Genomic DNA, 12927 nt, shown 5'->3' on the forward strand with positions numbered 1-12927 from the left:
TCCGCGGAGAGTAAAGATCGCGGTACGCCAGAATTCGCCCCGGCGATCGAGGGTTAAACTTCGGACCGCGGCCGACCGTTTTAATTTTCTGCGCAAAATCGCGGGACGATCTTATTCGGCGATACGGGGGCTAAATTCGAGACGCGACGGAAGAAACCTTTCGACGAGCCGATAAAGATTTTCAATTTCATAATTGGGAAAGCGACTGTTCGCGACGATCGGTTACCGCGCGACGAAACGAAAGCTTTCCAATGTTTCCGTAAACGAACAAAATTCGCGTGGAAATACGTGAAATATTCGCGCGGAATATATTACGTTCCAACGATCGCGAAGCGCGAACGAATCGTTCGCGACTAATACTTGCACGGCAGGTTCGCGAGCTTGTTATTTTTGATCGCGCACGGAACTCCGAGACTCTCCGTCCACGGGATTCCGTCTCGAGCGGTTTACGGTGTTTTCGTAGCGGTTGTTCGAGTCGCGTCCGGAATGCCTAATACGTTTCCAATGAAAATGAAATTTGTGGCAAAGTCGGCCGATCTGGAACGGCTCCCGCGTCGAGTCGAATCGAATCGAATCGAATCGAATCGAATCGAAACGGCTCGGCGCGGGGAACTCGTCGAACGATCGCGAGAATGGCCTAATAAAATTCAGACCGCGTCGCGACGCGGCGCCCAGCCTCTTGGAACGCCTCAGGAAATTTGAACGGCGCCGTGATTTCCCGCTTTCGTCGTTGAACCTCTCTCGAGGTCTAGCCTCGGTAATTAGGATTCGCCGATTACGCGACGATTCGCGAATCCCTCCTTGTAAATTCGACGCGGCTCGATAAACCCTTCGACAGCTTTTCGTCGCGTCTCGTTCGATCACCGGGCTCGAGAATCGTCGCGTTGTCGCGCCGTAACTTTGTCATCGGTTCGCAGAGTTCGCGTTTCCGTAATGTTCGGAAAGCCCGGTTCGCGCGGTTTCCACGACGTTCGTCGCGTTCCGCGCCTTCGGGGGTCGGCGAGACGCTCGCGAGCATCGAGCCGAGAAGTCGCGGTGCTCTCGTAGTCGTATACGCCGCACCGGTGTCGAATCTCCGTAAAAGGAAGATCTCGGGACTTTCCGAACGCGAGCGGAAAAGAGAAAGGGCTTGGAATTTCGACGCCAGTCTTGCCACGCGTCCAAGAAACTCTGATCTCCCTCGCTCGTCTCCCATCCGTCTCACCGTCTCACCGTCTCACCGTCTCACCGTCTCACCGCGTCTCCAGTTGTACGTTCTTTATTCAAGAGTCTCGATGGCACTCTCCCTTTGATATCTTTTGTTTGGATGCCCTTGCCCTTGCCTAGGCGGCCGCGCACCCTCCAGCACCCTCTCTTCTCGCTCTCTCTCTCTCTCTCTCACTCTCTGTCTCTCTCTCTCTCTCTCGCTCTCTCTCTCTCTCTCGGAACTCTCTCGAAAAGTGCCTACACCACCCTCTCGGCTCTCGACTCTGTACTCTCTACTTTCGACTCTCGTCGACGGGACAGGACAGAAGGACGGAACAGAACAGGACAGCAGGGACGCATACACGTTCGTCGAGCAATGCGGCAGAGCGGTGCGTGCATACAGATGGAACGTCTTGCATTTTCACGAGTGCATTCGAGAGTGCAGCCTGTGGCGACGAGGGAGAATGAAGAGAGGCTCTCTCGCGACGAGTCGCGACTCGCGAAAGACCGAAAACCAGACAAGGAGGCGCCGAGCGTCGAGCATCGACGCGAAAAGAGAGCGAGGGAGAGAGAGGAGGGACGTGTTGTAAAACCATGACGCGGCAAGCGTGCACGCGTCTCCGCGAATCCGGGAAAACCGGCGACTCTCGCGCGCGCGTTCGCATTTTCGAGCATTCGCGGCGCGATCGCCTAAATTTCTTCGGCAGGTAGGACCGCGACGAGACGATCGGTGATCGAGGACCGATCGGAACCGTTCCCGGACGCGTTCGAACGGCGGAGCGCGTTCTCTTTTCGGTTTTCGCGAGCTCTTTTCCGACGCGTCTCCTAACACCGGTAACCGAAGCCGTCGCTAACTTTTAATATCCGCCGCTAATGACCCTTTCACCGACGCTTAATCCGATTTCGCGTTTTTACGCGGCACTCGCCTCTCTGCGCGCGCTCCGACGGGTTAATTCGACTAATCGAACGAGATTCCATTGGACCGTAGGCGCCGCGGTACGGCGCACGGCGCGACACGGCGGGCATAATGTCGAGCCGAACCGTTTTTAACTCTTTCTCCGCGCGGCTTTCATCCTGTAAAACCGATTAAACGCGTACCTTTTGTCGCGGCGCGGCTACGAGCGTACCGCGCGCGGCAGGCGGTACGGTCGCTCCGCTCGAATTTGCCACCATCGAGATACGTTTTCTTCGATGGAATTCCGTCGAACGAGCCTCGGCCTTCGGCCACGCGTACGGCGTTATTAAGCGAATCGCGCCGCTGAAATTTAATGGTCCAAGTTTTCGAACGACCGTTGCCGCGTCGAGGAGCCCGATTTTCGTAATCCGTTTCCGCGTTCCCGTTCTACCTCTGTTCCACCGAACAGCGCCGGCACTCGGCAACTCGAGTCGGTGGAACCTAGGGACACCGTTTGTCTTTTCTAGGCGTAAAGTAAATCGTTTATTCGACCAAGTTTTTGCGGACAGAAAATAAAGTCGTCGACGGGATCGTGGAGAACGATCGTCGAAACCGTCGGTCGAATCGACGCGGCGACATCCATTCGATTTCGAATCTCGACGAACGGTCGCGCGCGTTTCATCTTCGTCCTCGACCGGAGCAAATCCGGATTCCGTAAACCGTTACCCGTAAACTCTGTTCGTCGTTTGCCGCGACGAGATCGTCCAGCTCGGTCGGTTTCCACGTAACGGCCTTCGATCGGATTTCTCGGGAAATCTGCCGGGAAACGTTGCTGGTCGGGGAAGGAGAGATTCGTGGGCAACGCGTGCCCCCGAATTTGGTTTTCTCCTGCGATTTTACGGACTTTTCGAGTTGTACCGCGCGGTTCGGTCGTCGCGAACTCGCCGGTCGCTGGAAACTCGAATATTTCTTCGCGCCGGGAAACGTCGCGACGATCGTCGATCAACGTTTCCGCATTTCCTTCCGAGCGAACGTTGTCGGACGCGCGTTGCCGGCAGCTTTTTCGAGAAAACTTTGCGCGATCGGTAACGATTTATACGCGACTCCGTGGCGTTTCTTTCGCTCTATCCGAATCGCCGTGGAACTTTTCATTTCCCGGCGGTACCGATAAATCTTTCGATTAGAAGCTACGCGGAGTTTCGGTCCCGGGTGAACGTAAACGAGCGTTTCCACCGTGCGCGAATCGACCTTGACGGTAACGATCGTTCGAAACCTTGTAATTGGAGAAAACGATCGTAAAATGCTGATCTTCGATTCAACTTTGTCACGGTCTTTTTCGCCTTTGAAACAAAAATCGTCTTTGAAACGCTCGAAATTTGATGAAACATTTTCTAACGAAGGTGGAAGATCTTCGAAGCCTCGCGTTTTTCTCGAGATCGCGTGCCAACGAATCCTCTAATTTCCGATACCGTAACTTTTTGACGATACGCGCGCAAAATTTGCTCTCGAACGAAAGGATTTGCTTTTCGTTCGTGCAAGAATTTCGTACGCTTTTCGACCGGAGCGGTCGAGAACGACCGACGCGGTTCGTTGTCTCCGTTCGACGGTTGCCATGGAAAGAACCCCCTTCTTCGTCGTTGAAACCATAATTGACCGAAACCTGCGAAGGGAAGAACGCGTTTTCGCGCGTTCGTCGTCAACGACGATAAAGGAAAATTCTCCGGAGAGAGAAGCTCGCGTAAAAATTAATTAAAACGATAGTTGCGGTTTCGCGTTACCGCGTCGAGTTTACGACCGTCTCCCAACGGTGGAAGGGTTTACGATCGTATTGTTCCGCGAATCGACGACGCGAAAGCGAAACGTACGGAACGTCGCGCCCTTTCCGTTCTCGCAGTTTATCGCGACTCCGGACCGATATGTTCCAATACCGTCCTCCTTTTAATCGTCCGACGTACGCCGGGTCCGAGCTCGATCGTAAATCGAGCATCGCTTTCGAACCGTTTCGAGAAACGCGTCGACGAAACTTGGAACGTACCCCGACGGGGGCCGTACGGATTTATCGTATCGTAAAAATTCTTGGAGAACGAGAAACGACTCCGGCTTTTCTCTCGCCGACACGGAAACTTTCGATTTCGTGGAAAGAGACGCGCGCGGTCCGTTCGCGACGAAACCTGCCGAGATGCCGAAAGAATTCGAGAAAAACGGCGATAGAGGGAACGCGAGTTTATCTCGTCGTTTTCACGTTTTCGCGACCGAGTCGAAAAAGTCTCTCGAGTTTCCACGGAGATCCGTGGTCCGATAATTTTCATTTTTCAGCGATAAAACTACGGAAGATGGGCGAGATTTCTCGACGTCCGTTCCGGCCGCGATCCGTTAAGGGAAAAGAGAAAAGAGAAGAGAGAGAGAAGAGAAAAAAACGTGGGGGTTCCGAGCGTGTTGCATAAATCGTGTACGTATAATAGATCGGCGGACGCGACGAACGGTCTTTGTCGGGAGCAGGCTTTGTCGAAAACAGAATTGCCGGGGTTCGGTACTCGAATCCGTGGCTGTCACGGGCCGGTTTACTCGATCCGGGAGATTCTCCCACTGTCGAAGCTCGTCGAACGCCACTCAGCCACGGGACGGCTCTCTATAATCTGTCGATCGCACGGACACGGACACCGGCACGCGTTCCGGAGCAAAGCTTCGAGAGCTTTTTAGCCGTGACTCGAACGATTGGATTCGTGATCGAGGGAACGCGTGAATGCCGACGGACGGGACGCCGGAGGTGGGGAGACGGATTTTTATTCGACCGATCGCGAGTACCGTTCTCGCGATCTTAAGAGGCCTGCCCGCGTCGACGAACGACGAAACGATGCGACCTTTCGCCAATTTTTTCCGAACGAATGCCAACGTCGCCGATGCTCGTCGAATATAACTCCGAAACGCGACGTCCGCGGGTCCGAACGGCTCCGCCCGCCGAAGATCCTTCGCGTCTACGCGTCAGCCTGCATACGCGTGCATACGTGTTTGGTTTCGACGGGTAACGTAAAGTTGATTTAGAAGCGAAAACCAAATATCCGATTGTACGTGGAGTCGATTTATGCCCGACCGTAATTTGCGATGATCGAAGTGCTCGGATTTTGTCGTTGCAAATATTTCGTTTCGTAAAGTTTCCATGGCGCGACGTAACGTAACGCAACGTAACGCAACGTAACGAAACGCAACGGAAAGGATCGCCGTTTCTTCGCTAGGAATAGCGTGAAAAATGGTGGCGACGCGTTCACCGTACGGAACTCCTGGCGAATCTTGCTGCACAGCGCCGTTAAAGTTGTTACGTTTATCATCGTATAATGCGGGCCACGAACGAGCAGCGATTATTGGTATAATTAACGGTTCGGGCGTGCATTCGAGGGTGCAGGTGCGGTAATTAGCGTGCCTCCGATACGCGTAATCCGGTATTCTCGCGTGATCGATGCGCTCGCGCCGCGCGAAACGTCGGAATTGAAAATTCGAACGATAAGTGCGACGCGAGAAAATGTAATTATCGCGAGTTGGCGAGCTCGATCGCGACGCTCGGATCGCGATTTCCATCGACGAACGACGACCGCGTCCGCGAACGCCGTGCCGCGCCGCGAAATCGTCTTCGTTCGAAAAATCGAATCGGAACTTTCGTCTCGTTCGGCGATGCCGCGTTATCGCCCGCGTCGCAGAATTTTTAACCGTATCGTTCGGAATTAATTCGCCGAACTAGAAATCGGTTAATCGACGTTCGAATCGTTCGAGACCAAAGTACTCTTCCGCGTAATACAGGAATTCGTATCCGCGTCTTTCGAAAATTCGAGTCGAATAAAACGGATACCGCGTTTTCTTACCTTCTCAACGATTTGTAAAGACTCGTTATCCGATAATTATCCGTTGCACACGCGAATCGTTGAAATGTTCTCCTGCAGGGCGATGCGATCTTCGCGCGCGCGGCGCTGGCGTTGCGTTTAAAATTCAAGGGTCGAACGTAACAGGCCGCGCGCGCTCGTTCCGTCTCGCGGATAATAACTCGGTTGCTCGTCGCATCGTTTCTATCCCTTCTTTAGATTTACAAAGGTACGTAGTCTCTATAATGAAGCGAAAGCACGGTAGCGGGTGAAAGCCGCGGCGCGACGCGAGAAGGACGGGAACTGCGCAACCGAGAGCAGAAAATTAATATCGCGCGGTGGTGTATTATTTCATTTTCTACTTTATTCGCCACCTTTCGGTTCGCGCGAGCTCGCGAGCGTCCGGTCATTTTATTCCGCGTCGCGATTTCAATTCCGTCTTTCGTTCTCTCGAAACGTTTTTCGCGCCGCTACGACGCTCGAGAGAACGCTTCGTCTCTCGCTTCGATACGGATACACGTACACGTGCGAGCAGCGTTCCCGCTTCGGCGGTTCGGCCAGCCCCGTGATCGCGACGTCGAAACTCGATCATCGCGGAATTCGCGTTCGATTACGCCCGAAGAAAGCGCCGCGCCGTTGTCTCCGACTTCGTCTCGGTCTCCGTTTCCTCGGTTTTCGACCGTAGAATCTGCACACGTGCGCGCAAGCCGCATAGCTGCGCGCGTATCCGCATCGCCCGCGGGGTTCCGGTTTTTCAACCTTTCCGCATAGTCCTGGAGCGCGAAAAGGACCGAACGACCTTTCGAAGTTCTCCGTTGGCGCTCGTCGACGATCGGTCGGAGTTCGATATCGACGACGGAAGAATCAAATTTTCTTTCGATTTCGAAGAGAGGAGGGTGACCGTTGTTGGAAGGCGATGCCGAGGCTCGAACGAATCGTCGGAAAGCGCCGTAACGACGTTCGTATTCTGGATCGAGACGCCGCGCCGCCGAGATCCCGCCGCGCGCGAGCGTCGATTGGACTTCGACGAACCGATCTTGACCCGTTTTAATTGCCAATTACGGGGCACGCGCGATCGCGTCCTCGCTAAATTTTCATCGGAGTTGACCGATCAATTTTTCAAATACCGTGCGCGCCGTTCTCCGCTGACTCGCGCAGGTACGCGCGCGTTCGGTGCGTTCGTAATTTTCCGCGCGTCGAATATACGCGATCGAATACGAATAATAACGTATATATCTAAATAAGGAGACTCGACGAATTTCTTGCGACGATAAATCCGAGGGAAACCGGTGCATTCCGCGGCGCGGACGCGGAAACAACGATTGCTTTTTACGTCGCGAATAGGGTCCGGCTAACGCGAACGCTGATACGGTACGTTGCAACCGCGACTCTCCCGAAAACGCGTGCAAGGCCATAAAATATTTGTCCGCTCGATATCGGGTTTGGTTTTCTTTTTTATCGGAACGCCATGGTCGAGGATGCCTGTACCTTGCCCGTAAAACGTGCTCCCCCGTAAATCGTATTACGCCGAAAAACAGGCGGGAATGCGCGTCGCGCGTGCACTCGACCTGTTAAAAAATGTAATTTCCAACTAGCAAGCTTTACACGATACGCGGAGAGACGTCGCCGCGCCGCACGCTTCTCGCAAATATCCGTTCCATTCGGTCTCGAATAAAACGAGTCAACCGTATTTGCGTTTGCTTTGTTCGTTGGCACAGATTCACCGGGGAAATCCTGTTTCCAGCGACGGCACTTCCGAGGACGCGTCGCGGAACAACGCTTTTTTTATTTCCTATTTTTTTATTTCGCGTTTCTCGTCGCGATCGATGCGCGTACGCCGGTAAACATTCGACGACTCCGTAAAATCGATCGCCGTTCGGAAGTTCGCGCGCTTCGATCGAACGTGCTCGCGGAAACGGTGAAAGGTCTCGCGCGCGCGCGCGCGCTACAAATTCGTCCGGGTTCGTCGCGTCTTTGAACCTAATTTCGCGTTTAGGCGGACCGTGGCACCGGTATATTTCGATCTCTCGCCCCGTTTGCCGCGTTAAGAATAAATTCGCGCGTCGAGGTAAATCAGATTCGTTCGAAAACGTCGATGTACTCTTCTTCTTCGATAATCGATTCGTCGTCGTCGATATCCGGTTCCGCGAGTCGGACGTCGCGATACCGACGAACCTGCTCCAGAATCGAAACGTCCGCGCTCTTCGCGTCGCCGCAACTCTGTCTCGGAAAGCCGGGTTCCGCGATTCCAGCGATTCCAGCGATTCCAGCGATTCCAGGGAATTTCCTGTGTTCGCCGGCCGACACAAAGTTTCTCTTATTACTTTCCACCCCGTCGGGGGAATAATTTACCCAATTTCCCAGGACCTCGACGTTCTCGCCGCCACCTCTCCACCTCCTCTCGCGGCATCCCGCCTTCGAGTGCTCCTCGATCCAGCCCTCGTCGTCCCAGACCCGCGGTACCCGACGATCGAATCGTCTTCCGTCGGAGCGTCTGCTCGCCGGAAACGTTTTCCCGCGGCTCTGCTTCGGTGGTTGATCGGAGCCGCGACCGCGGTCGGCGGCGCGTCGCACCCCCGCAACCGATCGCCTCCCGCGGCGGATCGATTTTCGACGGGCTCCTGATCGGCCGGCCCGGCCCCTTCTTCTTTTTGTCGCAGCCTGAGAACCGAACAACCGAGCGGCCTCGACACCGGCGGCGTCCGTCTCGAACTGAGCAAAGCCCTCGGCCTCTGGGCGCGGAACTCGAGGCTCACCTTCCAGGAAGTGAACAGCGACCGAGCGGACATCCTGGTGTACTTCCATCGGTGAGTGTCTCGCGTCTACTTTCCGATCGCGATCGGAAAGAGATGTTCCCACAGGGGAGGGTAACGTTCGCGTTGTTCGCGCGTTTCGACGGACTTTGGCGAGTCGGTCGAGAGTTTTCGTCGATCGAACGACGATCGAACGACGATCGAACGACGATCGAATCGCCGTATTATTCGCGCACGGTGTCGCGAATTCGTAACGTTCCGAGTAACGCGGAGAAAACCGTCGAGAGTCTTCCAAACGCGGGGCAGAGTCGTTTAAAAAGCTATCGGTACGACTCCGACGGACGAAGCGTTAATTAAAGAAAACAATAACGAAAGCCGGCTTTTGTCCACGCAGCGCTCGCGCGAAAAACGAACAGAGACCGCGTTCGAAGCGAAGCTCCGACGCGCTCGGTTCTCGTCGCGATATTCGTGTTCGCGACTGCGGGGCGCGTAGCGCGAAACGACGCGCAACCATTCACGGCTACGGAATAATTCGGGCGAACGGTAGATATTAAACGGACCTCGGTTTTAATCGTACTCTCATTTCCAGCTGCGTCGTTGCGATAAATTTTCCCGGTAACAAGGTACTTCGTAAATCGAGCCATCGATTCCCTCTTTGTCCGTTCTCGTTGTTCCGGCTCGCATTGTGCTCGACCGTGCTCGCGTAGATTCCGATTACGACGCCGAGACTTCGACGTTCGCTTTCTCTCGAACCGCTCGACGTTTTTCTCGGTCGCCGAACCTTCCCGCGATCACGAAATTCCCGAAAATCTGCGATCGGAAATCCGCCAAATAAATCTCAGACCCTCCCGAACATTTCCTCGACGAACGTTCGCGAGTTTCGAATCGAGAAAATCCGATTCCGCCTTCGACCGTACGACTCGATCGTGTCGCGCGATTATTAAAAATTGGCAAAACGATTGGCAATTTTTCATTGCATCGGCATCGCGATTGGCATTCCGAAACATCGAATAAAGAAACAACGCGAACGAAGAACGCGCGGTGCGGAGCGTGGGACGTTTCCACAAAATTTGACGAAAAGCGGGCGAGTAGTCTCGAAGACTCCGCGACGACCGAATTAAAAACTTAATTTCGGGTGAAACGCGAAGCGAGTTACCAGCCAGCGTTCCTCTCTCTCTCTCTCTCTCTCTCTCTCTCTCTCTCTCTCTCTCTCTCTCTCTCTCTCTCTCTCTCTCTCTCTCTCTCTCTCTCTCCGACAAAATAAGACGTTTAAATCCAACTTTTGGTCGGATTATTGTTTCAGGTTCGCGCGGTGGTCGGTTTTGCTCGCGGAAAAAGAGGACCTCCTTTCGAGTCGCTTCCCGCGTTCTTTCCACGTTTCGGCTTGTAACTCGCTCGTAAGTCGATAATCGTTATTCGTCGTTTAGATTCTTCGGTGAACCGCGAAATCGACGACCCTGGAGTCAACGAAAGTTTTTATTCTCCTGACCCCTGTAGCACCGTCCGATCGTCGTCCGTTGGCGGCGGTGAAGTCGGACCATTCGTTTGTTTCGGCATTTATTTCTGTTCCATTTCAGCGGTTATCACGGTGATGGATATCCTTTCGATGGCAAGGGTCAAATCCTGGCGCACGCTTTCTTCCCGGGCAGAGATCGCGGCGGAGACGTTCATTTCGATGAGGAAGAAATATGGCTGCTGCAGGACGACAGCAACGAAGAAGGTAAGGGAGAATTCGACGAACGATAGTTTCCTTTCCTTTCCTTTCCGAAATCCTCCTTCGTTGGGACAACGTTACGGATGGAAGGAGGGAGATGGTCGAAAGAATCGATCGCCGTTGATAATAAATAGTCTACGTTAACGATCGATCGCTGGCACGACGACGGTAATAAGTGGCGCAAAATTCCACGGACGCGCGTAGATTTTTGCGAACAACCGTACACGACCGTTCGAACAACCGCATTATACGTATCGTAGTATTCGAGCGTACCGCAGGATTCCGTATGGAAAGTTCAATTATCGCTCAAACTTTTGCCGGACTCGCGAGCATCGAAGTTTCGAAGTGGCGCGGTGGTCAAAAATTCCGTGAAAATTCCGTGAAAATTCCGTGAAAATTCCGTGAAAATTCCGGGTCGAGCCGGCAGAGAAAAATTAATTGGAAAGTATGATTCGGAGGGATTCGAATGCAGGAATATTCGTCGAGATTAGCGAACTAGCGCGGGCAATTAAATTCGAGCGTAACGACACGGATTCGTCGGAATATTCGGAGGAAAAGTTCCACATGGTCTTCTTCGTGGTTCCGGGCTCGGTCGCGTTTAGCCCGGCACCGAACAACCGGTTTTCCCTCCTGAAATTCAAATTTCCGAGATTTCCGAGATTTCCGTGGTCACCGAGAGAGAAAAGCCCGGCGAGAAAGAAAGTTTACGAGGGATTTCGGTAGCTGAAACGAAAGATTTCCGAATCGAGGAATTTCCGTGCGGCCGATACATCGGGTCCGCCCCGTTCCTTGGCGACCCTCCAATTCGGTCACCGCGTTGCCGAGACCGACCGAGAAACCGATCCGAGGAGGGCTGTCGAAGCGTTTCTTCGTCCTCGTCTTTGTCTTTGTCTTTGTCTTTGTCGTTGCCGATACAAACCGTTTCGGATTTCTCACGATTATTACGGCTCGTAAGCGCGCGCCGGGGAACTCGATACCAATACCGGAGCCTCCAACGAATTTGCAAAGGACGTTGGAAGATTCGAGGTGCGAGACGAACGAACGAACGGCGATGCTCGCTTTTTAGAGCGAAACGGTCGAACGAGCAGATTTTTGTACGGTAAATTTGAAGGCGTCGCGCGCAACGTTCGAGCGCGTTAAGCATTCCCGCGTAACATCGTTAACCGGAGGGAAATTCCGAATATGAAATTTCCTTTGATAATCAGAGCGAAGGGTAGAGCTCGGATATTGGCTCGTTTACCGAGAGTCTACGACCGGCCACGAGTCCGACGAGTCTTGCTAGACTCGATTCGGGCCGAGGACGGAGAGACTCGAGATCCCGAGAGACTCGAGCGCAGCGTTGGATTCTCGACGAAATCCGTGATCCGACGCTGGCCCGGCAACGGAATCGTACCTCTCGAAGCTCCGTGGCCTCGATTTCGCGATCGATACCGCTAACAACGGATCATCGATCTTTCGATAATCGAGACGAGCTTCGGGTTTCTCGTTGAAAAAATATCGTTCGAGATATATCCGGTACGAAGAAAATTTTACACGGTTACAAATTACGCAAACATTATCGAACGAGTCTCCTCGCTGTTTCGTTCGTTTCTATGCGCGCGTAACTCTTCGCAGCGTCCTGCGCTTTCTCGCGATTCGAGCGCCGATTATTATTGCTAGAAGTTTGGTCTGTGTTTCGGTACAGTTCCTAGACGATTCCAATTGGGGCTTTCGCTCGCCGGCCCGCGTCCCATAGTTTCCATCGGCATAAGCATAATTACACCGTGGTCGCCGACGCGGCGCGGCGGGGCGCGGCGGGGCGCGACGTCCTCCGGATTCTACGTCGATTAATTGTCATTGTTCGCGCGTATTCGAATTGCTAATCCGAACGATCGGTTGATCGAGCCGTGGATTTCGTCGATCCTCGAGAGTCGAAAACTTCGCTTTCAATCGTATTCGTATCATCGTTGTCCGCGTTACATCGAATCATTTAAATGCTCCCGAACGGACGTCGAAACGAATCGGGACACCCGGTAGACGCGTCTCGCTTCGCGCTCGAAACAATTGGAATTTAATTACGGTTCGATTCGTTTGTTTTTTTTCTCGAATACGAATTTAAGAATCTACGACTCCGGTGATTTTTACAATCGACGACGTAATTGAGAAAACCAACAAAATTATACAAGGAAAAGCGATACGCCGTCTGTACGCGCGAGACAAAATGTATTTGTTCGGAAGTTGAACGGTTGCAGCATCGAAACGACGGAGCGGTTAAAAATACGCGGAGAGACGCGAGTCGCCGGTCTTTAAAAATGCAAATTCGTAGATGGATGTTCCGAAGGGACGCGGAAGTTGCCGACTGGAAGTTGCAATAAAAACGACTGCGATGAAACTGAAAGCACGCGCGAGGAAGATATCGGAAGATATTCGACGCGTTCGTTTTACAGCCGCCTGTTTCCACGTTTACGAGGTGAAAATACCTATTTTACGAAATATCTCGAAAAACATAACGCGAACGACGCGTTTTACGCTGTAAACGCGTTTAACTGG

General features: G+C 53.2%; 1 protein-coding gene across 7 annotated transcripts in view; it reads left to right on the forward strand.

The window, feature by feature from the left end:
• Nucleotides 1-12927, forward strand: part of Mmp2 (Matrix metalloproteinase 2) — a 76442-nt gene that overhangs the window by 54815 nt on the left and 8700 nt on the right. For all 7 annotated transcript variants that reach the window (XM_033474502.2, XM_033474505.2, XM_033474508.2 and 4 more), the window contains 2 exons: nt 8592-8738; nt 10262-10404. In XM_033474502.2, the coding sequence (XP_033330393.2) occupies nt 8592-8738; nt 10262-10404 (290 nt within the window). The remainder of the gene's footprint in view (nt 1-8591; nt 8739-10261; nt 10405-12927) is intronic.

Source organism: Megalopta genalis, chromosome 10 (genome assembly GCF_051020955.1).
Source record: "Megalopta genalis isolate 19385.01 chromosome 10, iyMegGena1_principal, whole genome shotgun sequence".
Classification (NCBI taxonomy): Eukaryota; Metazoa; Arthropoda; class Insecta; order Hymenoptera; family Halictidae; genus Megalopta; species Megalopta genalis.